The sequence below is a fragment of the Daldinia caldariorum genome (genome assembly GCF_022478825.1).
Source record: "Daldinia caldariorum strain CBS 122874 unplaced genomic scaffold F4812scaffold_9, whole genome shotgun sequence".
Classification (NCBI taxonomy): Eukaryota; Fungi; Ascomycota; class Sordariomycetes; order Xylariales; family Hypoxylaceae; genus Daldinia; species Daldinia caldariorum.
Genome location: NW_025953045.1, coordinates 1,068,422 through 1,091,500, shown reverse-complemented (window position 1 = coordinate 1,091,500; position 23,079 = coordinate 1,068,422). Strand labels below are relative to the sequence as shown.

Genomic DNA, 23,079 nt, shown 5'->3' with positions numbered 1-23,079 from the left:
GAGTTAATAATGTCTTAGCTTAGTCTTTGATGTTCCCGTGAGGTAATCCTCGAGCCACGATACCTTATATGCACCGTTGGAAACGGCCGTTGGATTATGGTTCCCTGTAGCTATTTCAGTGGCTATAAAGACCTAAGAGGTCTTCGAAAGCTAGGTACGTATTTTCGAAAAAAGTTATGGAAGTGGAGAATATTTCCTGGGCCGATATCTCTAGAGATACAACCAATGAAACATTTCTTCAACGATGCACCCAATAAAAACCTCCCAACTTCAGCTCGGACCGCTGTCCCCTTTTGGCTGAGGTGTTGGTCAACTGGAAGGTGGCTATGGTTTACAAGACGACCTTGCTTGATACCCTATCCCGAATAAATTCGGGCATTCTCAGCTGCTCAAGGCCTAATCATACCTATTTAAGGCAACAATAATCACTAACTTAACAAATGAAAAACGCCTTCTTTCTCGTTCCCTAACAGATTTCAACGCAGTACCAGCTGGTCATTCCGAACTCAACTTTGGGCACAATGACGAATTTAGTTGAGCCGTCTCGGCAGTTTGATCTTGAAGGGGATGTCCTACTTACCCTTCATAGCCCGAACGCGCCGTTCGCCGTTTGGGATCGAAGCTGGCTCGAGAAAGATCATTCTTCTGTTCCAGAGCAGGATAATACTGAAACTTCGTGTCACACTTCGAGCCCTGACCTGTTAGAACAAGGATCTCCCGCATCAGAACAACTTCCCGACTCGACACACAAAGTACAATTTCTAGTCTCGTCGAAACATTTGCGCCTAGCCTCTAAATTCTTCAACGCCCTTTTTCGCAATTCATGGAAAGAAACAACATCGAAATCTCCAGATGGTCTCTGGTGCGTAGATGCTTGCGACTGGGACGAAGTGGCTATGACGAGACTTATGGCAGTCATCCACCATCAGAACCGCAAGCTTGATGAACGCATATCCGTTGAAGAACTCGCCAAGTTTGCCGTTGTCGTCGACTATTACAAATGTCACGAGGCAGTTCTGCCGTGGTCGGAGAAATGGATCAACAATCTATGGGATCCTACGAAGTGGGATTATCTTGATCGGGGCATCGACTTCTTCAGCTTCTTCGACTACGAGGACAAATTAACCTTATGGATTCTGATTAGCCAGGTATTCGAGAAAAAGGACATGTTCCGGGCGATAACACGGGTAGCCATGATACTATGCCGAGGGGAATTGCCAACTTTGGGATTGCCAATCGTGGCGACTGCGAGTAGGTAACCCGTTTAACCCCTAGACACCTAATACATCAGGTATGTGCAGAATTAGCTGATGGTTATATAGAAGCATTCGACGCGAAGAGAAAGGTATTCCTGGATCAGATGTTTAACTCCTTATACGGCCTTCTAGGTAGCTTACGCGATCGCAAGGCCGGGTGCACCCTTGAATGCTCGTCAATGTTGCTAGGCGCGCTGTGCATTGAATTGCATCGTATAGGAATCATGGATGATCAATGGCGTCTCTTGGGTTATCCATATGCCGGACAGAGCGTGCAATCGACAATTTCGCTGATTGCGTTCTTTACTATGCCTAAATGCATGCATGCCCCTTTAAAAACAGCGCATGCATGCCAACTGGTACGTGGTATCGCCTTGGACGTGAAAAAGATCGAAGGTCTTGAGCTGCATAACATCATAAGGTTAGATGCACAGGATTAGTTGATGATAGGAGACAAACCGTTCTATAGATGGGCCTCAGTGTTGACATATATATGGAACGATGTTCGTGTAAGATATCCAGGTACCTAGGGTAGCTGTGTAATATAAGTCAGAGGGCAATTTTACGAACTTCACAAGAACTTTGAATGCATACGAGTTGGGCCTGAAATCTTGGTTGGATCCTCCTCCTCCTCCTGCTGCTGCTATATGATATCAATCTCCTGTCTGATACTCATCTTTTAAACCTGAAATACACGCATAGAGATTATCTTTGTTGAAACCCTATTCCATATTAGTACATGACAGCATCACCCATATCCTCCCAAAATCGTCCTTTGAACAATCCACTTACACGTGCAGATAATTAATGTATCGGATGCTCGCTATTTCGGACGTATAACCACTTGTAAGACTGGACTATCACCCTCAACTGTGTTGCCCCATCTCCCATCTCTCACCTCCCACCCACCATCCACGTAAATTAACCTCTAAACCAAAACGACAACGACACGACACGACACAATCACCTCCGGCCCGGCAAGCCCGGCACGCCGACGTACCTCTCCTCCCGCTCCGTCAGGAACATGACCTGGACCCAGAACTCCTTGAGGTCGGCGTCCCACCAGGTCCAGTACCTGTCGGCCGAGCGGTCGATCTCGCGCGCCTGGAGCTTGAAGCCGCACGTCTCGTACGGCTCCGCCGCCACCAGCATGTACTGGTAGTTCTTGTCGGGCGGCTCCTCCACCCGCTGCTCGAACGCGCTCATAAACCGCACCTTGGGCGTCGCCTCCCCCCCGATCTCCGGGTACTGCAGCTGGAACAGGAGCCCCTGCTGCCGCGTCACCTGGTCCCGCACCTTCGTAATCTTGTACCCCGGGCGCCCGATCTTCACCACGTTGCGGCGCACCATCGCGCCCGCGCCGAACCCGGCGCCCACCACGCCCACGGGCAGGCCCGTGTTCGGGTCGATGGGCCCGCCCTTGCCTTCCTTCTGCTCGCGCGCCGCGCGCCGCGCCAGGTTCGTCTGGTGCTTCTTGCCCTGGGTGTGGGCCAGGTACGAGCCGTCGTTCTGGTGCACCGTCAGGCACAGTCGGCACTCGAACGAGCCCACGTGGTTCTTGAAGAAGTACGGGTCCTTGTCCAGGTCGATCGTCTCCAGCGCCAGCTTCCGCAGCCGCTCCCGCCGGTCCGCGTTCGTCGCGCTGTGCGACGCCACGCCGCCGCCCCCGAACTTGGAGCCCGCCCGGTTCTGGTAATCCATCCTGAACAACGGAAACGGAAACGGAACTGATCGTGATCGTCTTCCTGCGCGTTGTTTTGTTTTTGTTTTTTATCCGTTTGTTGATGGAGCGCGTTGGTTTGGATGGGGAATCGATTTGGCGTTGATAAATAGGTGTTAGAAGAGAAGGCGTGGAGTTGGGAATTGTAAGTGAGAGAAGCTTGTGATTGATTGATTGGCACTGCTAAGCTAAGAAGCTAGGGAGATAAGATAAGGATTGCCACCGATTGCTGAGTAAGCTGAACTTACCTAACCTAAGGTAAGTTTACCCCTTTTTATTATCTTCGAGACGTCTGAGAAGTAAGAATTTGTATAACAAACAGTACCTACGAATCTATTTACAACAATTACCATTTCACATTAAATTTCATGGTCTACTACACTCACGGCTCGGATTAGATAAATTAATAGCGTGGTTTACTGCCATACCATCAGGTTGGCCACACGTCAAAAACATCGCGGAATGCAAAAACAATATCATCTCACGGTTTACTAGGTGGCCAGGGATATTAACATGATCAAGACCACCATGTCTTCATTTCAGTCATTTCAGAAATTTCACTTTCTATTCTTTTTTTTTTCTGATACGAGACTACCAGGTCTCTCACCGCATCATTATTTCCTGGATCTAGGGATATGCCAGACAAATTACTGGCTCAGAGCCACGTCCCCTCCCCCCTCTTCGAAGTCCAAATTCTCTATTGTCCTAATTTCAGCTCTTGAGAATTACAAGCCAAGAAAGCTTGGAAAGGGCCGAATAGTTGTGACTAGTAAACAATCTTGAACGCTTAACGGAAGTTGTTATCGAACCGCTTGAACGTGTACCCGATGAACGGTAAGCTCATCTCAGGCGACTCCTCCACTTGTTTGCCAACTGCCATGGCTTGGTTTCTCAAAGCCGTGGCATTATCTGTTTGGTCAATCTCGTCAGTTGGGAAATACGTTGTGTCGATAGCAGATGTAAGACGAGGTTCGAAGGGAGCCCGGATGCGTCGAAGACTGTCGAATTCAACACCGCGGAAGAAGGCATGGTTCTTGATTTCCTGAGCACCACCCCTTCCGAGTCGCACCTCGGTGTTGCAGATGAGACTGTTACACGTATTAGCTTCAAGTAAAATCAGTAATGTATTACCAAACGTACCTTCGGATCAGGTGCTCGGCTTCAGCACCAAGAGTGATATCGTCTGGGAAGTAAAGCGATTGTCTCCAGTTGACAATCTTCCGGTACGTGTCGTGGCTGTCTTCAGCGCAGAAGGGCGGCCAGCCGACAAGACACTCGAACATGATAGTACCTAACGACCACCAATCGCAGTCGAATGTGTAGCCGTGTCCTGTGAAGATTTCGGGGGCGATATAATCGGGGGTTCCCACGGTGGAGTACGCCATCAATCGTCGAGACTTCCTCCAATCGTTTATTTGGGAACGGTTGCTGACCGTCAAGTTAATCTGATCAAGAGCAACCGAGTTCCGATCCTTAGGCCGACTAGATTTACCCTGCAGGAGCTGTTGGTAGTAATTGTTGTCGTGAAGTTTGTGGAAACCCGTGGATAGACCAAAATCGGTAAGCTTGACGTGCCCGCCTCGGTCGAGAAGAATATTATCAGGCTTGATATCACTTTTTACGTCTAGTTAGCAACGGAATAATCCATCAACAACAAAGGGTAGAGAGTCGTAATCATACCGGTGAATGAAACCAAGCTTGTGAACAGCCTCGATAGCTAGCACGATCTCGGCGATATAGAACCGTGTAATGTCTTCGGAAAAGATTTCGTACTTGATGAGCATCGTCATTAAATCTCCACCAGGCAAGAACTCCATGAGCATATAGAGGAAGTTGGCATCTTGAAACGTCGTGAAGAGCTTAACAACCCAAGGGCTGTCCGACTCGGCTAAGATATCTCTCTCAGCTCGAACGTGGGCTAATTGGTCCTTTTTGAACATTTCGGTTTTGATGAGGGACTTCATAGCGTAGACCTGACCGTCGGCTTTCTTCTGCACCAGCTTAACTTCTCCGAAGGCACCCTTTCCGATGATCTTAACGGTAGTATAGTTTTCTGGCTTATCCTTCGTTCGCAGGAATCGCAGATAGCGCGCTTCCTTCTTGCCGCCGTTTTGCCAAATTTGCTCGCGCCTCGACGAGGATTGGTTAGGTTCCGAGAGTTTCTGTTCCAAGTCGTTCTGTCTGTTCGTTATTGAGCAGTTAGCATCGTCTTCCAATATTACCAATATCTCATCTTCTTAAACCTGGATAATAATGGCATACCGCAGATTGCGCTCGCGAGCGCGCTTGACGCTATCCTTGAAGAAATCGGCGGCTAGTTGCGAGCACTTCTTCTGGTTGTTGTTCGCGTTGATACCATATTTCTCGGGGTTTCGTTCGGGTGCGGGTTGGAAGTCGGACTGACGAGAACCTTGGCCAGGCATGGGAGAAGCGTTCGCATGGCTATAGCCAGGTTGCTGGCCAGACGAGCCTGCAGTTCGAGGTCGTTGACCTGGGGAAGGGCCTCGCGATCCATAAGCACTACCTCGACCAGCACCACCTAGATTCTGATGGGAGAACTGGTGAGCTAAGCCGACATTGGGGTCATTAGTACCCGGAGTGTTGGATCGAGGTTGGTATGCTCCAGCTTGAGCGTTACCGTAGTCGGCGGGGGCTTGATACGGGTTGGGCGCAAAGTAGCTGCCCTGGGGAGCATATCCACCACCATATTGCTGAGAGGCGGATTGTTGGGCAGCAAGATGCTGTTGCGAAGGCGTCTGGAAGATAGGTTGAGGGAAGGTCGAGGGTGTGGTAGGGTATTGGCGATCTGAAGGACCACCAAGCCGGTCGTTACCGTTGAAGTTAAGATAGAGACGATTATTAGGATCCATCTTGGTTGCGATTTAAACCTTGGGTTTATCGGGTACTTCTAACAAAAAAAGCAGTATTCGTTGGGCAATCTTTCTAGTAAATTATTTAAGCTGGAGTGAGTGGAGATAGAGGTAACGAGTAGAAGTCGGGCCTTTCGTAACTTGTCTTGGAATAATTATTGGGTTTAGAACAGTTCCAACACTTGGAGCATAGAATTGGTTGAATACTAAGTTGTTGGATCGCTAGATTGGTGACAACTATGCTGTTGTTGTTGTCGTTGTGGTCGTTGTGGTTTTGTGGTGGTTGCAGTTGTGGGTAGCTAGATCTTCATTGGTCCCCCTTAAATATCGAATTCACCGCAACGCTGATCTATGTCTCAGGAAAGCGACTGTTTTGGATCGAGGAGGTGAAGACAAAAAGTAAATAAAATAAAATAAATAAAATAAAATAGAGCCTAATTCGTGTTGCGGCTCGTAACGATTGATAGCTACTTCAAGCGATCGATAAGTGCGCCGCAGTTCGATAGGAGGGGTTATTACCACAACCTCGAATTTCTTAGGTTTGTACACACACTCTCTCTCCTTTTCTCATAAAAACAAAGAGATCCCCCATATACAGCTTGAACGATGAACGATGAACTTGGCTTCCTGACCCGGTAAGGAATGGAAGGTAAAAGAGAGTGTGCGAGGGGGGGATTTTTCAGAACTATATGAAGTTGTCTGGATGGATCCCAACCCTCGAATGGAATAATGGAATAAAATGCTACTGGTCAAGGTTATTCCCTAAAGAGGACGGTAAGTGGGTGCGACGAAGCCCCTGAAAACACTCGCCAGCACGCCAACCGCCTGGGGAGGGGCGCTATGGACAACCGATTAGCCATTCTTGGATGTAGCGTGCCAAGACCCCGGGCCCTCCCATGTCAGACCCAGTAGACTTAGGGTGCTTCGTTTGATAGTTAAAGTACTGTTCAGATGCATATTTGTGAACGGTTTATGCAGGTAGCCGCTCCAACCCACGCATTATGGTGGTGGTGATTGCATGTGAGTTGTCGAGCAAACACTCGAAACACTCGAAACTCAACCTTGATTTTTTTATTTACCTATTTTTTAATATTGGGTACCCGACGCACATACGGCCCATAACTCATTCATGCAATGCATGTTTAAAAAGACGACAATGATATATCTAACTACATTTGTTTATTCTTCTTACGGTCTACGACTTTATTACATAACGAGAATAACTAATACATTTTTTGAGAAAGGGCTCGAAAATATCTATAATAAGCTTGAAGATGGCTTACGTTGGACTTTATATCAGATAAGGGAGTAAGGATAGGTAATAAAATAGAGCAATAAGGAGGCACCGCGTAACGGTCTTAACACACTCAACTAATTTACTTGGCAGGGAGACCTGGGCAATAATCTAACCCTTCATATTTCTGAACATTGTCACAAATCATTCGAATTTTTTCGCTATGGCCTCTAGAAAAGGTCCCGGCACTTTAAGACGTGAGAGATTGCTCAAGGATAATTACCTGTCTGCACCTATAGGTTGGTAGCTATTATTCGGAATTTTAACCCATCAAATGATCAATCCCCATCAACGGTACCTAGGTATTAAGCACTAAAAATGTCCGCTACAAATAAGCTCATCTGATTGGCTAGACATGCCTAAACCGGTAAGTTGGACGTGGGGTTTTTAGCGATAGGAGCTACATAGATCCGATCCCGTCGAAATTTTGTTATCGGATTGCATCTGATGAACGTCCTAAAAGTCCTAAGATTTCCTTGAGCTTGCTTATAAGAGAAATCAAGAGAAATCCGAGGATATTTCGCTATGGCGGACCAAAATCCAACCGCCCAAGGTGCTACTTCGGCGTCAGCTTCGTCCGTAAGTTTGAGTCCAAAGAACTAAACTAAACGACTTATTGTTATATTAACCATGCGACAGGCGACTGCGACTGCGACTGCGACAAGCTCCGGGGCAACTTACAAAGCCCCGACACCGAATCCAGCTCTCCGCATGATGGGAATCCCCGGGCTACCTAAGAAGCTCCCGTCTCGGAATTGGATGATATTTTTTGCCATTACCGGTTCCTTCTCAGCTGCTATAATATACGACAAGCGTGAGAAGAAGCGCGCAACTGCTCGGTGGTCTAAAGCTGTCTCCCCCCTCGCGCGCGAGCCTATTACAAACCCGACGCAATTACCTCGAAAACTCACCATCTTCCTCGAGTCTCCCCCAGGTGACGGTCTTCGCGTCGCACAGGATCACTTTACCGAATATGTAAAGCCGATATTGGCCGCGTCGGGATTGGACTGGGAATTCGTACAAGGCAGGAAAGAGGGCGATATCAGAGCTGCGGTGGCTGAGAGGATACGGCGGACAAGACAACCGGAAACAGAAGCTAAGACCCAGGAGGAGATAGTGCGAGAGATAAGAAAGAAGAATGGGACTCCCGAATACCAGGGTGTTCGAGGCGATATCGTGATTGGGAGACATACGTGGAAGGAGTACGTTCGGGGCATACACGAGGGCTGGTTAGGACCTCTCACTCCGCCCGTATTACCAGAGCCCGAAGTGAAGAAAGTTGAAGAGACGACATCCACAGAGGGAAGTGAAGGGGAGAAGCAAGAACCGAAGCCTGAGGAGAAACCTCAAGAGAAGCCTGAAAGACCACCGCAACCACCACCACATAACACCACGAACGACTACCCCACATCCTCTCTCCCCATGCTTATCCCCGCCGAGTTTTCTCCCTCCGCGCCCATACCATTCCCCCACATTCTCGGCTTTTCCAATACCTTTATACGTTTACGACGTTTCCTCAACCGTCGGTATCTAGCCGACGACATAGGCCGCGAAGTTGCAGCCGCATGCTTCGCGACGGCGCGCGAGTACCACGATGACGCGGACCTCACACGGTCCGAGCAGCAGACGGTCCTCGAACACGAGGAGAGGGATTGGCCCAAGGCTGTATGGAAAGAAGACGACAAACCCAAGGAGGGCGAGAAGGATGTCCCCGCCGCCCCCAAGGAAAAGATCTGGGCGAACCCTATAGTAATGGATCCGCGGATCGCGATGCGCATGCGTCGATTCGAGATCCAGCCCGAGGAGGAGGCCCGCGCCAAGGAAATCAAGGTCCCCGAAGAGGAGATAGAGGGTTGGATCAAGGGCAGTCTCCGAAGTCTGTATCGCTGGGCTATCTCGAAACCCGAACCTAATCCCTCGTGGCCTGACGAGTGAGCGTCGACTTATCAATTAGCCTATCTACCTAGATACCTAACCATACGATACTTCACTAGCCACCGGGGAGTCGAATGTAAAATATAATATTGTGCATAGAAGGGATACCAACATCATCGTGCACTGCCGGTCGGCATACGGCTTTGCCTGTATTAACATGCCGCAGCACATTGGGAGTCTGCATTACATTACATACATTTGTATAGAGGGTATCGGTGGTGATGAAGGGGCAATGCCAGGATGTGTGATGCCGTGCATGGAAAGTATTATACGACGACTATGTGATTATGTATTAAAATAAAAATAAAAATAAAAATCACAACTCTATTTCCAGGGAGCCATTTTCCTGTTGATATATATTTGCCTCCGTATTGTCATATTTATACATGTTTCGTATAGAAGCCATTCTAGACTCTTTCTATTTGTCAGATTGGTGTTTGTGTTGTGTGCTATGTGCTGCTACTGTAATTGTAAGTCTCGGTACCAGATACTCAGCAGCTTGGTGGTTAATCTGATGCTTCTTACCCCTGACTTCCAAACCTACTCGTAATAAGACATGTTCGAACATTTATTTCATCAGCTGCTAGTTTCAAGCCCCCAACACGCAGATCGAAATTGAAACTCCGAGGACTCTAGTAACGGTAAAGAAACAGGTATCATACCTTATATATTAACAACAAGAAGCCCCAATCGAGATACATTAATCATCATCATCCTCGTCAGAGCCATAATCCACCAGACCGAATTTTGATTTTGGCTTTGGGTTCTCCTGGACTTTCTTCTCCTCTGCGGGCTTGGCCTGATCCTTCACAACTGAAGGCTTCGCATCGGTGTTTGTCGTAACATCTGCCGCTATAGGCTTCGACTCTGGCCCCGTCTTAGCCTTCTGCACTTCTGACGTCGTATCCGAAGTCTTTTCTCCCCCCGACTCATGAGCTTCCTTCTCCGACCTGCTTGGCCTCCTCTTCACGCCTTTGACAATGCTCTTCGCCTCCTTGTCCGATCTCTTGCGCTTCTTACCTACGCCGACCCACTCCCCGACACCACCAACACCACCGCCATCGCCATTATCTTCGCGCGCAACGTCTCCCCCACCATCGTCGACAGCAGCAGCAGCAGCATTTCCGGTAGCTTTCTGAGCCTGTCGGAAGCTCGCGAGTCTCTCCTCCGTCTCGCGCCTCACTCTCTCCTCCTCGACCCGCCGCTCGTCGCGCACGCCCTCCAGGAAATCGATCTCGTCGTCGTCCAGAGCCCGGAACTGGTTGCTTATGCGGGTCTTTTCCTCGAAGGCCGCCTGCTTGGCCGCTGTCATCCCGGTTCTTTATTTCAGCACGCTCATTCTCATACTCTTGTCTCCGACTCTCTCTCTCTTACACCCCTTACAATTCCACGATCAAACTCATTCATTTCATAGAAAACCCAAGAGACACGTGACGTGGCAGAAAAAAATATATCAAATAGGAGAGGAAAAGAAAAGAAAGGAAGAAGACAAAATAAATGAATGAACACGCAAGCTTCCTCTCACCTTTATTAGCCTGCAAAACATCATACAAGCTCCTCCCCTCGCCCGCCCCCGACCCCCCTTCGATCTGCGCCCTCCGCGCCTCCTCGCGCCTGCGGCGGTCGGCCTCGAGGTCGCGTTGCACGGCCTCCCACTCGGCGTTCCGCCTGGCCGCTTCCTTGTCCCACTCGCGGTCCCGGTCCCGCGTCACACCCGTGGATGCGGGAGAAGAAGTAGGGATGGAAGTAGATTGCTGTGGTGGTACGGTACCACTGCCGCTGCTATTGCCGCTGTCTCCAGTGCTGCCGCTGTCGCCGGCGATCGTCCCCCCGGACACGAAGCGCGAGGTCATGTGTTTTAAGTGGGTATGTGCGTACAGTGCAAGTACCTAAGGAGGTAAATAGAGAAGAATTGAGAGATGGCAGGTTTAGGTAGGTACTTAATTATTTGAAAAAATTAGAAAGTAGATCATTAAGGGGAGTTGATTCCTTATTTAAAAAGAAAGAAATATTTAGAAGACGTTCCTTCTATTCAGGCGTAACAATTCGAGTCGCGTTTCGTACTCCAGCAAGATTACCTCACACAAAAATGTACCTCCTTAGAGGTACGTATGTATGTACCGAGGTAGATATATACAGAAGATACATCGGTACGTGGGGGACGCAAGTCCTTATCGATAAGCCCTAGACCTACACAATTCAACCTTGTCGTCAAGTTCAATATAAAAGCCATAACAACCCACCGTTCAAGCACATACGACCATAGGATCTGGAGAACTCGGGATCCCGTCTGCTCTCCCCTTCGATAAGCCGGATACCGCTGGATCAGTAGTCGGGTCGGTGACGACCGGCGAATCCCCAGTGTTGTATGTTTTCTCTTTTTTTTTTTTCTTTTTTTTCGTTTTGTTTTTTCGTCTCTTTTCTTTTTGGACCTATATCTAGGTCAGTAGATGTAAAGTTATGTCGATATATGTATTATGGTCTGATAAAACTGCTTCTAGTCAAGTACGAGTGGTAGCTTTATGTAAGAACGAATAGTCTACGTAATGGATAAGAAACACTTTACAAAAGTTTCAACTTCACATTTCAACTGAGTTAGGTAAGTACCTTAGGTAGACCTCTTAATTGTACGGATTATACAAATTCAAGATTGATAAAAAATACAAATAGTAAAATAGCGGGTATCTAAATAGGTAATGAAGATATAATCACAGGAAATACCCTAGGGTATCCATATCTTCGTCAAGTTTGCAGTTTAATATTTTTAATCTAGGTGTATCAAATGTATGTAGCAACAAGCCGAGAAAAAAAAAAGCCTCGATGGGCCGTCAGTCACAGCGCCTCGTCGCTTATATCGCGAGTACGCCTATGGCCGTGCAACTTCACAACAGCCAAACCTTACCATCCGGGGCTGTCTGTGCCAAGTATCGCGAACAACCTCCTTTAAACCCCAAGCCCTCAGTCCTTACCCCCTTCACCTAGCACTCCACCTAGGCCCCAAATCATGGTAATCATGGAAAAGAATTTAACCGATAACCCATCTCAAAGAGGTAAGAATAATAGTAATGCGGAAGACCAGAGAGTATCAAGATCGACCGATCGATAGTCTCATACTCATGATTCCCTCCCACCACCTATTCAAATGAGTGGTGAATCCGACACCTAGACACAGTAGATGCTACAGGCCAGGATCGTCGAATACTCGGCAGTAATGAGTCAATCAGGACAAGGGTAAAGTTGTCCGTGTCTCGCAAGAGCCGCCAGGCGCTTACTCCAAGATGGTGATTCACCTCGAGTTAAAAGGGGAGAAAACAAATAGTACAGCCCAATTTTTTTATCCCATTCCCTCGATGCTGTGTCCTTACAGCTGGGCCGATGGCCCATTTTTTCTTTATTTGAACCCGGAAAGAAAAGAACCAGAAAAGGAAAAGAAAAAGAAAAAAACGTATCATATGAGCCTCCCTCCCCGCAACATACTGAAAGATATCTTCTGGTCTATGTGCTGAACAGCTGTTGCATAGACAGTAGGAATCCCCCGCAGCATCCGAGATATCGACAGGACTGCTCAAAAGGAGCCCAGGCTGATCAGCTGCACCAGCCTCGAGCAAATAATCGTGAGTTTGAATTAACGTAAGAATCGTGAGTGAACCGTAGACAAAGGAACAGGAAACCCAGTCCGACTCTGGAGGTAAATGAATTACGGTTGACCGACAGCCAACCTACCCCACAAAGTAAAGAGGGTTACCGACGAAAGTGAGATCTATCGCCAGGAATAAGACGCAAAGGTATAGATGAGCGATAGGACGATAAGGCTGGTTGGGTAGTCCATCTCTTTATTTTAAAACGCCAAAATAGAACCTTGACTTTTTTGCCGCCGCCGGTATAGAAATGCGAACCCGAAGGTAATATGCGATAATCTATTGCAAGTGAGAAAAGAAATTCCGAGCCATCCCAACAAACCAAAACCAATTAACGCCATTATAATTATCGATGCGGAAACGTCGTAATAAAAGAAAAGGAGAAACCCCTATCGAGACGGAGGAAACGCCCACTGCATATGGGGATTCGGGACTCGAATTTAAGGTATCGAATCGACAGAATCGAATACTTTCGCAACAACGGCACGACCGGACGAATGCCGAGCCATGCGAGAAACCCCAAAATCGATTCGATGACCCCGCACTACCCAAACCATCCCACAACAAGGACTAAAACCTTACGCCAGTGTATAGGAGACTCCGAGGGTATCTGAGTAACAAATTTATGTGCCTGAACATGCCTGAGAACGATGCCAGAGTAGACATTAGTGCAAGTATTCCCCATATCATAAAACCCCGGCTGAGCACAAAAGGATCAGCCTCATCCAAACCCGGCGTCGATGATACAATAGAACGTGTCTTCGTAAAATCGGGCCTAACCCATCACCGTCTGAGTATAACTGTGCTGTTGCATGTAAGGAGCCGCGCCATGACGCTGAGCCCGGCAGTGGGTACAACACTCAGGGAAGCTCGGATCCCAAGGAGCAGCACCATATTGCGAACAGAAGTGATGGGCAAATTGAGACCCGCTTCGGGATCCGTATCCGTTGTGGCCAGGTGGGCCAGGTGGCTTGTAGTGTCTGTTATAGCCCCCATTAACAGCTTGGGAGAACCAATCATCATAAGAGGAATTCAGTGAAGCAGCCGAGTTGAGATACTCTGGGGTTCCGTAGCCAGAATCTGGAGGAGTAACAGGAGCTTGAGGCTGTGACCAAGGGTTGGAATATTGGCTTTGCCAAGACCCTTCGCGGCATCGATAACCGCCGGTCCCAACATGTGCGAGCCTTGGATTCATGTTGAAATGTTCCTGCTCGGGAATCTCCGGAGTCCAGCCCTGTAGGGCATGATGAGGCTGACGCACTGGCTCCGCGTGAAGAGCAGTAACAATAGGTGCTAACCTCTCGCGGATAGCAACGTGAGACTGTTGCTGTTTCTGCTGTTGTTGCTGCTGGACCTGGTGGAATTTCTTGGCACCCTCCCATTCTTTCCAGCTCTTAAGCCAAGCGTTGTAGTCGTGGCTCTGATCAAGATTGACATACAACGACCAGCCGATATGTTTCAACCACTCATTTTCCATAGTGTTGAGTTCTGCCACATCAATGCCACTAACGTCGGACCATGATCGGTTCTGGAAGGTGTTGTCGTCGAGGAATTTGCTGCCAAGGAGAAGAGCAATGGTAAGCATTTTCCACATCTGACCCTCATTCGGACTGAATGAGCCAATCTGGTTGAGCATGTTGACTCGTTTGGCCAGGTAGTTCATTCCGAGGAGAATGGTGGTGCTCGGGAGTCGCGTAGAAGTAAGAATCTGGTTCACAAACTTCCGAAATGCAAGAGAGACTGATGACTTGGGGAGAACAACTCGCACTGTCATATCAGCTACATACTCTGCCATCAATTCGGTCTCGTAATCGAGAACCGCGCAGACGCCGCCCGGCATGATGGTGGTTGTGTATAAGATCCCCGTCAAAGATCAAGGATCGACCTTTGCCGGAGTAAGTTTCTGCTTCAAGCACGTGGAGTTGGCTCAGCTGGGCGGAAAAATCACAACACAACTGGCTTGAATATCCAAGGCCGAAGAGATAGAAAATGTTGAAAAAAAAGAAAGAAAGGTTGTCGAGAACCTTATTGAGACACGCAAGCCATTAAGCGGTTGTGCCTATTTGAACAGTGCAAGTCTCAAGCTCAATCGAGAGTCGGCTAATGAAAAGTTCGCCCCAGTAGGAAGCGGATCTAACTTGACAGGTTGGAAAAGGTAACCAGATATACTCTGTCGAGGTAGGTCGAGGGAAACGGCGAGAGACGAAATCGTACTCGAGTAAGAAATATGCGCAAGCCGTAGAGGAAGGAAAAGGATCAGTGAAGACCTTTTAAATCTGCATTGACTGGTATTAGTATGTTGACAATGAATTGAAGCAGATAAAAACAAATCTTCTTTCAATGTTTTTGTTCTGATATTTTCTGAGCTAGTCGTGCGCACGTAGTTTGAGCGTTTAAGCGGAGTTGCGACGAGGAACAAGATCTGGTAATAGGGTCGAATGTGGCAATAGCATCAAGGCTTTCTTTGAACTTTTGTTCGAGGTTAAAGTTCAACCAGAAACAAGCTTATGATGCGTTGGAATTAAATAGACGTGGGTGTGAGACTGAAGTTGAACAGTTCGAGTAATAGTTCAAGTAACTCCGGTTTGTATCGGTATCCCAAAGTGCACAAGTTGTGATGGTGGCAGTGATGGAATATGGGTAACAATTTAAAGAAATCGTAAAATGATTCAAGAAATAATAGGCGTTCAAAGAGATCTGTATACTTGCCTAATATGAAGGATATTGGTTAGTGGTGATGAAGACGCTTCCAAGATTCGGCAACCAGATCATTCGCGAAAGGGCGATATGCGAATCCAGTCGAGCCGTATCTAGTTGGTTGTGGTGTTCGTGTTGAAAGGCAAAGGATAACCGTCGCGGTCTTGAATTTGGTTCACTTCTGAGCGCGTAGAATGGATGAAAGACGCTTATTCAGGTCGACGAAGTTAATTTAAACAAGACCAATTGTGTTGCTTTCCAGCTCGAGCACCTTCTCCTGCACAACAAAGTACAACTTCGTTATGCCTCTCTCTTTTTCTTAAGGTTCCAATATGTCGTCGTAGCAACCTGAATCCTGACGTTGACAGCTCCGAGAATCGAGAATCGAAAATCGAAATATCGGTCGAAGTCGAGTAGATTGGCGGGCGGCGGGATTGCAAGGTGTAAGAGGAAAAAAGGAAAAGAAAGAAAAAGAGGGAGACGGAGGTAGAAGCGGCAAAGTGATGGGTTGAGGCGGAAGAGGTTTGGGGAGGTAGAAAGGATTGGGGAAGGATGGGGAATAATGAGAGGTGATGATGTTGATGGAACTTGGGCCTAGAAGAAAAAAAAAAAAAAACCGAGATTCAAACCCACACACACAGACACACTAGGCCAATTCTCACACAAAGTCAAGGAAACCCCATAGTAACTTGCAATGTCCCCAGTTAAGAAAAAAAAAATAACAATCGACCAACCAGTCTCCGCGCAAATCTAAGTGGAACCAGAGTTTCTTTGACCGCTAGCGCTTTTCCTACAGTACCCAGCTTGCTACATTAGATCCGCTAGCCTAGGTGGTCTGGGTGGTGCACTGGAGGAGCACTGTAAAAGAAAACTGGAAGCGGCCAGCGCGCAGGCGCAGGAAAAAAAAATCGAGAGGCAAGTTGGCCACTGAAAGAACAGTGGAAACAAGGGGGGTCGGCTACGTTACAGCGATTGGGCAGTGAATGGATCGAACTAGGAAGAAGCGGTGGTCCAGGTTCTTCCGGTGGATCCGCCACCTGGAATCTCCAGGGCTAGCACTGTTCAGGCAACTGCTAGTCAAAAGTCTACCTCATGTAAGGACACGGGCTTGGGTTGTTGTACCCAAGTACCCCCTACCTGCGTACCAAAATGGAAGCGTGTATCCATGTACCTTCGTACTCTGAAGTGATGTCCCGGCAGGACCTCAGCTTTGGGAAATGGTGTGTCCGTAAAAAGACACTAGTGTACTTAGATACATAGTATATACACCAATACGCTAAAAATGCTTCGCACCACATATCCCGGCATCTTCAAACTTGCAAAAGAAAATAGAATAAAAACAAAAACAAAAAAAAAGCCATTCATTTACCTGTCCGCCCAGAAATGACATTGGATAAAAAGTACAAACCCGTTAAGACTTATCGACACTTCCACAGGTATATATGTGTTGCTTGGTTTTTCTTTTCTTCCAATTTTGAAAACAGGAAAAAAAAACCTTTACTATCACACTGACTGAACTCAAATACGTGTAGCGCGAAAATCTGTTGCTAAAGATCAAGGGTCCTACCTATTTTAGTTACGCCGTTAGTGTCACTCGAGTTTTTCCGTTACTTATTCTCAAAGCGGCGTAGGAAAAGCATTTCTCTCCTCTGCAAACTAGCAGAAAACATTTTCCATAATCCGACCATCAGACAGTAACAGTTACTACTTGTGTCTCGGTCCATTATTATCGGTAAACTTACTCGTATATATGTGCTTGGTTCGGTAAGTGTTAAAAAAAATTACAGATGTGCGGATTCGTACTGGTGAACCGCTCGCCCCTCTCCCCCCAAAACCCCATACCGCTAATTCTTTGTTTTTAACTCAGCAAACTGCTTCAAGCTAAGGCTACGTAACGATTAAGTATCTCCTCTCGATACTGTGGAGGAATCATACGAAAAAAAAAAGCAACTAGCCAAGGTGAGTAAGCGGCGGCTTCATTCTTCCCTTTCACACGTGGAAAAGGCTTCACACGTTCATTACAAAGCAACAGCCGAGACTTGTCCGGTAAGACGCGTGACTTGAACGGACTTCGGGGGAAGATATCAGCCTCTGAAAGCGGAAAGTATTACTCTTTTTTTTTTCTAGGCAGGCGTCTTTTTAATCAATATCCATCCGGGACCCTGACTAGCTTGACCTTTGCTCATTTCGGAACTATCATCTCCTCCTTTGTTTCGACATGCGTTACATCACCCCATCTGGATAAAAGGTCAGTCTATTATCTAGTCAAAACGAGATTATTGCCCTCGCATGTGTGATGTTGAGCTACACCATACTCGGTCCTGCTGTTCCCGTACAAGCGGTGGAACAGAAATCGCGTCTTCGGTTTTTTACGGTATTGCGATTTCTCAATGCAACAGACCACTCTCAAGTGTGGATGAAACCTCCATCGTCACTATATGCTGTCGCATCCGAGTGAATTGTCAGGGCGATCCGGTCAGCAAAGACTTACCAGAGACCAGCAAGATTGAGAGTGTCTGATATGCAACGCATAGTACCAATCCATGTAAGTCAACGCGTAAACTAATGAGGGAAGCCACGCACGTGTTGACACCCATTTAAGAAACATGGAAGATCAAGGGTCCTAGGGGTGTTGCAACTCAGATGTAGATGTGCCCAGTGACCAGTCAACCAGTCAACCAGTCGGTGCAATCCATACCTTAGGTACTTAACCTATGACCTAGGTAGCCCCTTTGCTTGGGATAGCATAATATAAATCCTGTAGATGCAGATAGGTATTGAGGTCGGGAGTGATGTATAACAATAACACACGTAAGATTTATAACAAATGGGCGGCTACTAATAACTGTTGAAAGCTACAAAACGATACTGTATTGTACATTATAGAAACATGCCTACACCGAATTCCGAGGCCAATAAATTTTCAAAGACAGTACCTAACCTAGAGACAACAGGTAGATACCAAAAACCAAAGAACGTATCATTGGACTTGTAACTTCTGTGGAAGATGAACGCGTCTTAAGATTACTTAAGGAGGTACTCATGTACCGGTAGTATTCAGGTACCAATCCGATAATCTCAAGAAGGACAAACCTAATGACCCCGTCAAGAATTAACCTATCAGAGCTAAAGGATTCATAAGGAATAGTGGATTCTTAAGATTTTTAAGATTTTAAGATAAATCTACACCCCTCTTTTCTCTCTCGGTCCTTTTACGCTAACCCCTCTAGCCCCTACAATCTTTTGGTACTAGGTACAAAGAGTTAAATTGGTAATATTAAAGAAACTTGGAAAGTTCTGAGGGATTTTTTTTCTTCATTCTCAAACTGAGGCGTCGGTCTCGGCTCACAAGTTTCTCAAGTAGCGAATATCCACTCAGCGTATGATTGTTGCAGTAGCAAGCGCAAAGTCATATTACTACTATGTAAGTAGGTACCTTCTACTGAGCTGCTCGGTCGCTTTTACCAAAGAGAATCACGATTGGGAATTGGATTTCGATCCCAATTACTATCTACCTACCTAGGTTGGTATCCAAGAAATCCAGAACTATTGATCAACACTATATACTTCATATGCTTCATACATAGATCCACGCGTACAGGAGCAAAGGGGTTTTGCCTATATATACGTATATATCATTATTTATATATACCTACCTCACTTGGATATACGTCACCGCGACATGAATCATCCCAGGATGTACTTGACACATGCTGGCAGGTTGGCAGGCTGGATGGATGGAGCTGCAACAACGATGCCGAAAAGGCCCATGTAGCTGTTTGGATAATCCAAGAACAACCTAATGCAGCTTGCTATCAGAAATCGGCAACACCCTTCACAGCCCAGCCTCGCTAATGAGGTAATGAAAGGACTTGAGTTACTAACTATCTCGGTTATCGATCTAACCAATTACGTAGAGAATAAGACGTCAACAACCTGTCCTGAAGCCGATCACTTACCCTGCACCTGGCGAGACTTCGGATGTGGATTGATACTATGAATATCCCATAATGGACCCTTACTCCCCAATCTACCCATCCACTCGGCTGGCTAGGCGATCGAATCAGAGTATCGGACGTCTCAGAACACAAAACGGTCCTGTGCCACACTTGTACACATGTATCACGAATCTCCGCAGAATCTCTACGGCCCTTCAATGGGTTGTCTGGTCGTGAGTCCCATGCCTACCTACGGACTGTTATTAGGTTGACTTGCTTAAGCTCGAGATCCCCTTTATCCTACTTGCATAGCAAGTTTGGATAAGCCCTATCGCATCAACATCGTACGTTTCTTGGAAAATGGGATTTTCTATGAATTCCAACCCCCACACGAGCACAACCGGCCATCGGCTCAACAGATATTGGTCCTATGAGGTAGGTTATGTATGTGTGTATGTATGGAACGGAGGCTAAACGTTGCTCTGCAGTACTCCACAGACAACAATAGAATACTATCAGAAAGCTCTAGAGATTTACTAGTCTATCATCCTTTTTTTTTCTCGTAACCCCTCTTTTACTTCTCCCGCCGAAGAAATTTTTTTTTTCTCCTTGCACGAGTCCGTCTCTGCATTAGCAACCTCCTACAGGTCCGAAAGTATGCGGGTCAACATGTTATCCGCATGTGTAGAGAGTTCCGTGGCTTTGGTCGCGTGGAAAGCCCCCCGTCTTGACCGCGTTAGATCGTCCTAACATGTTATGAATCGTGATTGCAGCACTATCGGCCACGATCCAATAACTTGTTGGATTTAAAGCATTACAGTTCAATAAGACAAATTGTAAAAGTTGTGCAATACCTATCTAACACGACATCTAACAGGAGCAGACCGCTTAACTCAACAATAACGGCAGAGTCCGCGGCTCCGGTTATTTCCAAGGGACTCAACTCAACCCCAACTTTCGAAAGCGCTACAGTACATACAGATTGTATCTGTAATGTAACATATTCCATTCATCCCAACTTCACATAGCAACGATCCCGGGGATGCGAGATGCTCTTTAGGCAGTCGAATTATTACTTATTAGCTACGTATTTAATCTCACCTCATGCCTCTCGCCTCCCCGGTACCAGCCGGAACGAGAAGCTGACAATTATGTCAGGACAGTCATCAAAGAAATATTCTCACAAATGACGACCAGGCCTTAAAAAGATTGGTCGATAATCTTAATATGTAGATAAGTATCTGCAACCGTACTCGAGTCGAATACATCATCTGGCAGTCTGGTAACGCTGTCATCCAGCCTCGAGGAGGTTGGGTTGTTTAACTCGTGCCATCGGGCAACATCAACAGAACAAACTACATGGCAAAATAGCTGTGATAGGGTAGCCGAGAGGTAGTTGAATGCAGCGCTAGATGAGTGCCATTTCTAGCGGTGTGAACAAGCCTTCGGAATATACGTGGAAGCCCTCGCAACCCCTCACGATCAGTCTCCGCATCTAAAAGACATATGTCGTATTGCGGAAACCCTGACTCTGCAGACCTACTGCAGCATCCAAACCAGCCATGGAAGAGATTCTCTCGCGCAGTCGGGGGGTAACGCAGCCATCACCCTTCCCAAACGGAGCCCACAACCCACGCTGCATAACCCACAAGTCTTCCCATATCCATAGATTCCTCCCTGCAATTCAAGATGCTAGCGTCCACACAAAATCTTTTGTCCCGCCACGACCCACCATGTTGAAAATGATTCATCCCTTGGAGGAAAGGGAAGCGCCTAGCACGGCGCCTATCCAACACTTTTTTTTTTTTTTTTTTTTTCCATGTGGGAGCTGTCGCATTATTTGCCCGTCTCTCCGGCCCTAACATGGCAGCATGGCCTCTATCACTGTTGATCTGGCTGATGTGTCCGTCAGCGAATTTCTGATTCCCCAACTGAGTCACCTGTTGCCATCGCCACCTACCTAAATTTGACACTCACAGGAGTCCTAGATTAGTAGATACATTGTCCGCGATGGAATAGGTCGACGAGATTCCCAAATCCAGATGGGTGGTACACTTCCAGGGTCGGCCGCTCTGGCAAATCATTCACACGAACAAATGCACAATTGTTTTTTTGTTTTTTTCTTAATTTCTCCGGCCCTTCATAAGCTAGATTTTACAACCCAGCCGTATACGGAAAATAACCGTGGGACGGTTAGACACGAAGAATTCCTCAACGCGGCCAGCAATTTAATACGACATCGTGAACGAAAGTGGGCCGACGAGAAGAGGGGGAGCTGTCATAAACCAGTTTACCACATAAAATCTCCTCTCATCATGTTCACAACCAATTCCAGGATATGGAATAAAGCTAACTGGTATTGTACAACTGTAAAGAGCTTGCATTAGTGTTGTAGTAAAACCTCGCCTCGCGCGATCAGCACTGTTTGCGGCGACGCGCCCCCGAGGCCAAGGCGAGGCAACTCCGCACAACGGGCTGAATTATTCACCACTGATCCCCCCAGAATCCCAGTATCCCAGTAGGTATTCCATCCAAACCACGAAAGTAGCAGTGAACCCCTACCACACCGCATCATCATCGAGCAATTCCTGGTGCGGTTGCTTTGTTAACCGGTTGATGCGTTCCGATCTTCATGGTTGGGAAATCTGGCATTGACTTATCCCTTACGTTAAACGAGTTGTGTATCCTAACTTTAGATGCGGCATAAGAAATTTCTTTAGCTCTCAGGAGAATAAAGGGGCTTGACCATGCGGAATTGGTTCAGAATCCCATCGCAGGCAGTTACCTATTGTACTGTACATACGGATTACACTATTGGCGTTGCAGATAATTCAAGGGTACAGGTACCCTTGGCTACCGTAATCGTAACCGCAATATTTATATATTACCAGGAAGGTAAAGTAAATCTTAATATCTAAATTATTACCTAACATAGGTATGAACCATCCCGAGTTCGTCAGAAACCATTCCCTGACGCACAGATCGGACGCGGCGGGTTGATCACCTGTGGATTTTCTGCGCCCTACATAGTACCAAGCGTATTATGCGCTCATACCTACAACTTTGTGCATTATCATATCCATTTTCGGCTCACTTCATCAGTCTCAAGTTAGTAAGAAAATGTAAGAAGAAAAAACAAAAAATCAGCCACTAGTCGTAAGGCTTGACATCTTATGACGTTGGAGAGGCTCCTTTGGGTGATTCCTGACGCCCGTTGGATTCCATGAATTATCGCTGTTATTATTACTATCATCTCGTTTTTTTCTTTTTTTTTTCTTTTTTTAATAGCAATCGATTTTTATTTACCCCAGAAAGATCCCGAGTAAAGAACGACGAAAGAGGGGGGCCGCGTCCGGATCGTTGGAACGGGTTCTCTTCCCCCGGAAAGGCCAAACGTCCAAGGCCAGGGCCAGCGAATCCATGATGCAATGATACCCAAGCCCCAACGTCCACCCACATGCGCGCGCGAAAGAGGAGAGAAAAAAGCCGGGTGAGTGAGGGACGACGGCGAGAATGAGTCTTAATAATTCCAGGTATCTAACCTAGTGTAGTTGTCATCGCGGGAGAAGGTAATAAATCGCTTTTAATTAACCTCTATTCACTCGCATTATCGCTTGTCTTGGGGGGGGGGGGGGGGGGGGGGGGCGGGGGTAAAGGTTTGTTTTTTTTAGGGGGTTTTTTTCGACGGGGGGTGTTTTTTTTTTTTTTTTTTTATAGAAGGGGTGATTTAA

At 47.0% G+C, this 23,079-nt stretch overlaps 6 protein-coding genes across 6 annotated transcripts; 2 read left to right on the top strand and 4 right to left on the bottom strand.

The window, feature by feature from the left end:
* Nucleotides 1-76: 76 nt before the first annotated feature.
* On the top strand, nt 77-1,840 carry F4812DRAFT_404014 (uncharacterized protein). Its single transcript, XM_047932259.1, has 2 exons — nt 77-1,251; nt 1,323-1,840. The coding sequence occupies exons 1-2, from the start codon at nt 522-524 to the stop codon at nt 1,694-1,696; spliced, it is 1,104 nt and encodes a 367-aa protein (XP_047789962.1). The 5' UTR covers nt 77-521; the 3' UTR covers nt 1,697-1,840.
* Nucleotides 1,841-2,219: 379 nt separating this feature from the next.
* On the bottom strand, nt 2,220-2,957 carry F4812DRAFT_451348 (uncharacterized protein; the record flags this gene model as incomplete). Its single annotated transcript, XM_047936196.1, has 1 exon — nt 2,220-2,957. One exon carries the CDS (start codon nt 2,955-2,957, stop codon nt 2,220-2,222), a length of 738 nt encoding a protein of 245 aa, XP_047789961.1.
* Nucleotides 2,958-3,431: 474 nt separating this feature from the next.
* Nucleotides 3,432-6,589, bottom strand: F4812DRAFT_430347 (serine/threonine-protein kinase cot-1). Its single transcript, XM_047934344.1, has 4 exons — nt 5,239-6,589; nt 4,657-5,157; nt 4,117-4,590; nt 3,432-4,064 (listed from the first exon to the last, which is right to left on the bottom strand). The coding sequence occupies exons 1-4, from the start codon at nt 5,844-5,846 to the stop codon at nt 3,764-3,766; spliced, it is 1,884 nt and encodes a 627-aa protein (XP_047789960.1). The 5' UTR covers nt 5,847-6,589; the 3' UTR covers nt 3,432-3,763.
* Nucleotides 6,590-7,665: 1,076 nt separating this feature from the next.
* Nucleotides 7,666-9,075, top strand: F4812DRAFT_459749 (mitochondrial import inner membrane translocase subunit Tim54; the record flags this gene model as incomplete). The annotated part of the gene is made up of 2 exons (XM_047937604.1): nt 7,666-7,719; nt 7,780-9,075. The coding sequence occupies 2 exons, from the start codon at nt 7,666-7,668 to the stop codon at nt 9,073-9,075; spliced, it is 1,350 nt and encodes a 449-aa protein (XP_047789959.1).
* Nucleotides 9,076-9,737: 662 nt separating this feature from the next.
* On the bottom strand, nt 9,738-10,650 carry F4812DRAFT_430340 (uncharacterized protein). The gene has a single exon (XM_047934343.1). The coding sequence runs from the start codon at nt 10,385-10,387 to the stop codon at nt 9,776-9,778; it is 612 nt and encodes a 203-aa protein (XP_047789958.1). The 5' UTR covers nt 10,388-10,650; the 3' UTR covers nt 9,738-9,775.
* Nucleotides 10,651-12,823: 2,173 nt separating this feature from the next.
* Nucleotides 12,824-14,553, bottom strand: F4812DRAFT_471630 (uncharacterized protein; the record flags this gene model as incomplete). Its single annotated transcript, XM_047939114.1, has 2 exons — nt 12,824-13,413; nt 13,501-14,553. The coding sequence occupies 2 exons, from the start codon at nt 14,551-14,553 to the stop codon at nt 13,258-13,260; spliced, it is 1,209 nt and encodes a 402-aa protein (XP_047789957.1). The 3' UTR covers nt 12,824-13,257.
* Nucleotides 14,554-23,079: the final 8,526 nt, after the last annotated feature.

Coding starts and splice junctions, on each gene's coding strand:
- F4812DRAFT_404014 (XM_047932259.1), top strand. CDS start 522: ATGACGAATTTAGTTGAGCCGTCTCGGCAGTTTGATCTTGAAGGGGAT. Junction 1,252..1,322: donor GCCAATCGTGGCGACTGCGA/GTAGGTAACCCG, acceptor ATGGTTATATAG/AAGCATTCGACGCGAAGAGA.
- F4812DRAFT_430347 (XM_047934344.1), bottom strand. CDS start 5,846: ATGGATCCTAATAATCGTCTCTATCTTAACTTCAACGGTAACGACCGG. Junction 5,158..5,238: donor GCTCGCGAGCGCAATCTGCG/GTATGCCATTAT, acceptor AATAACGAACAG/ACAGAACGACTTGGAACAGA. Junction 4,591..4,656: donor AAGCTTGGTTTCATTCACCG/GTATGATTACGA, acceptor AGACGTAAAAAG/TGATATCAAGCCTGATAATA.
- F4812DRAFT_430340 (XM_047934343.1), bottom strand. CDS start 10,387: ATGACAGCGGCCAAGCAGGCGGCCTTCGAGGAAAAGACCCGCATAAGC.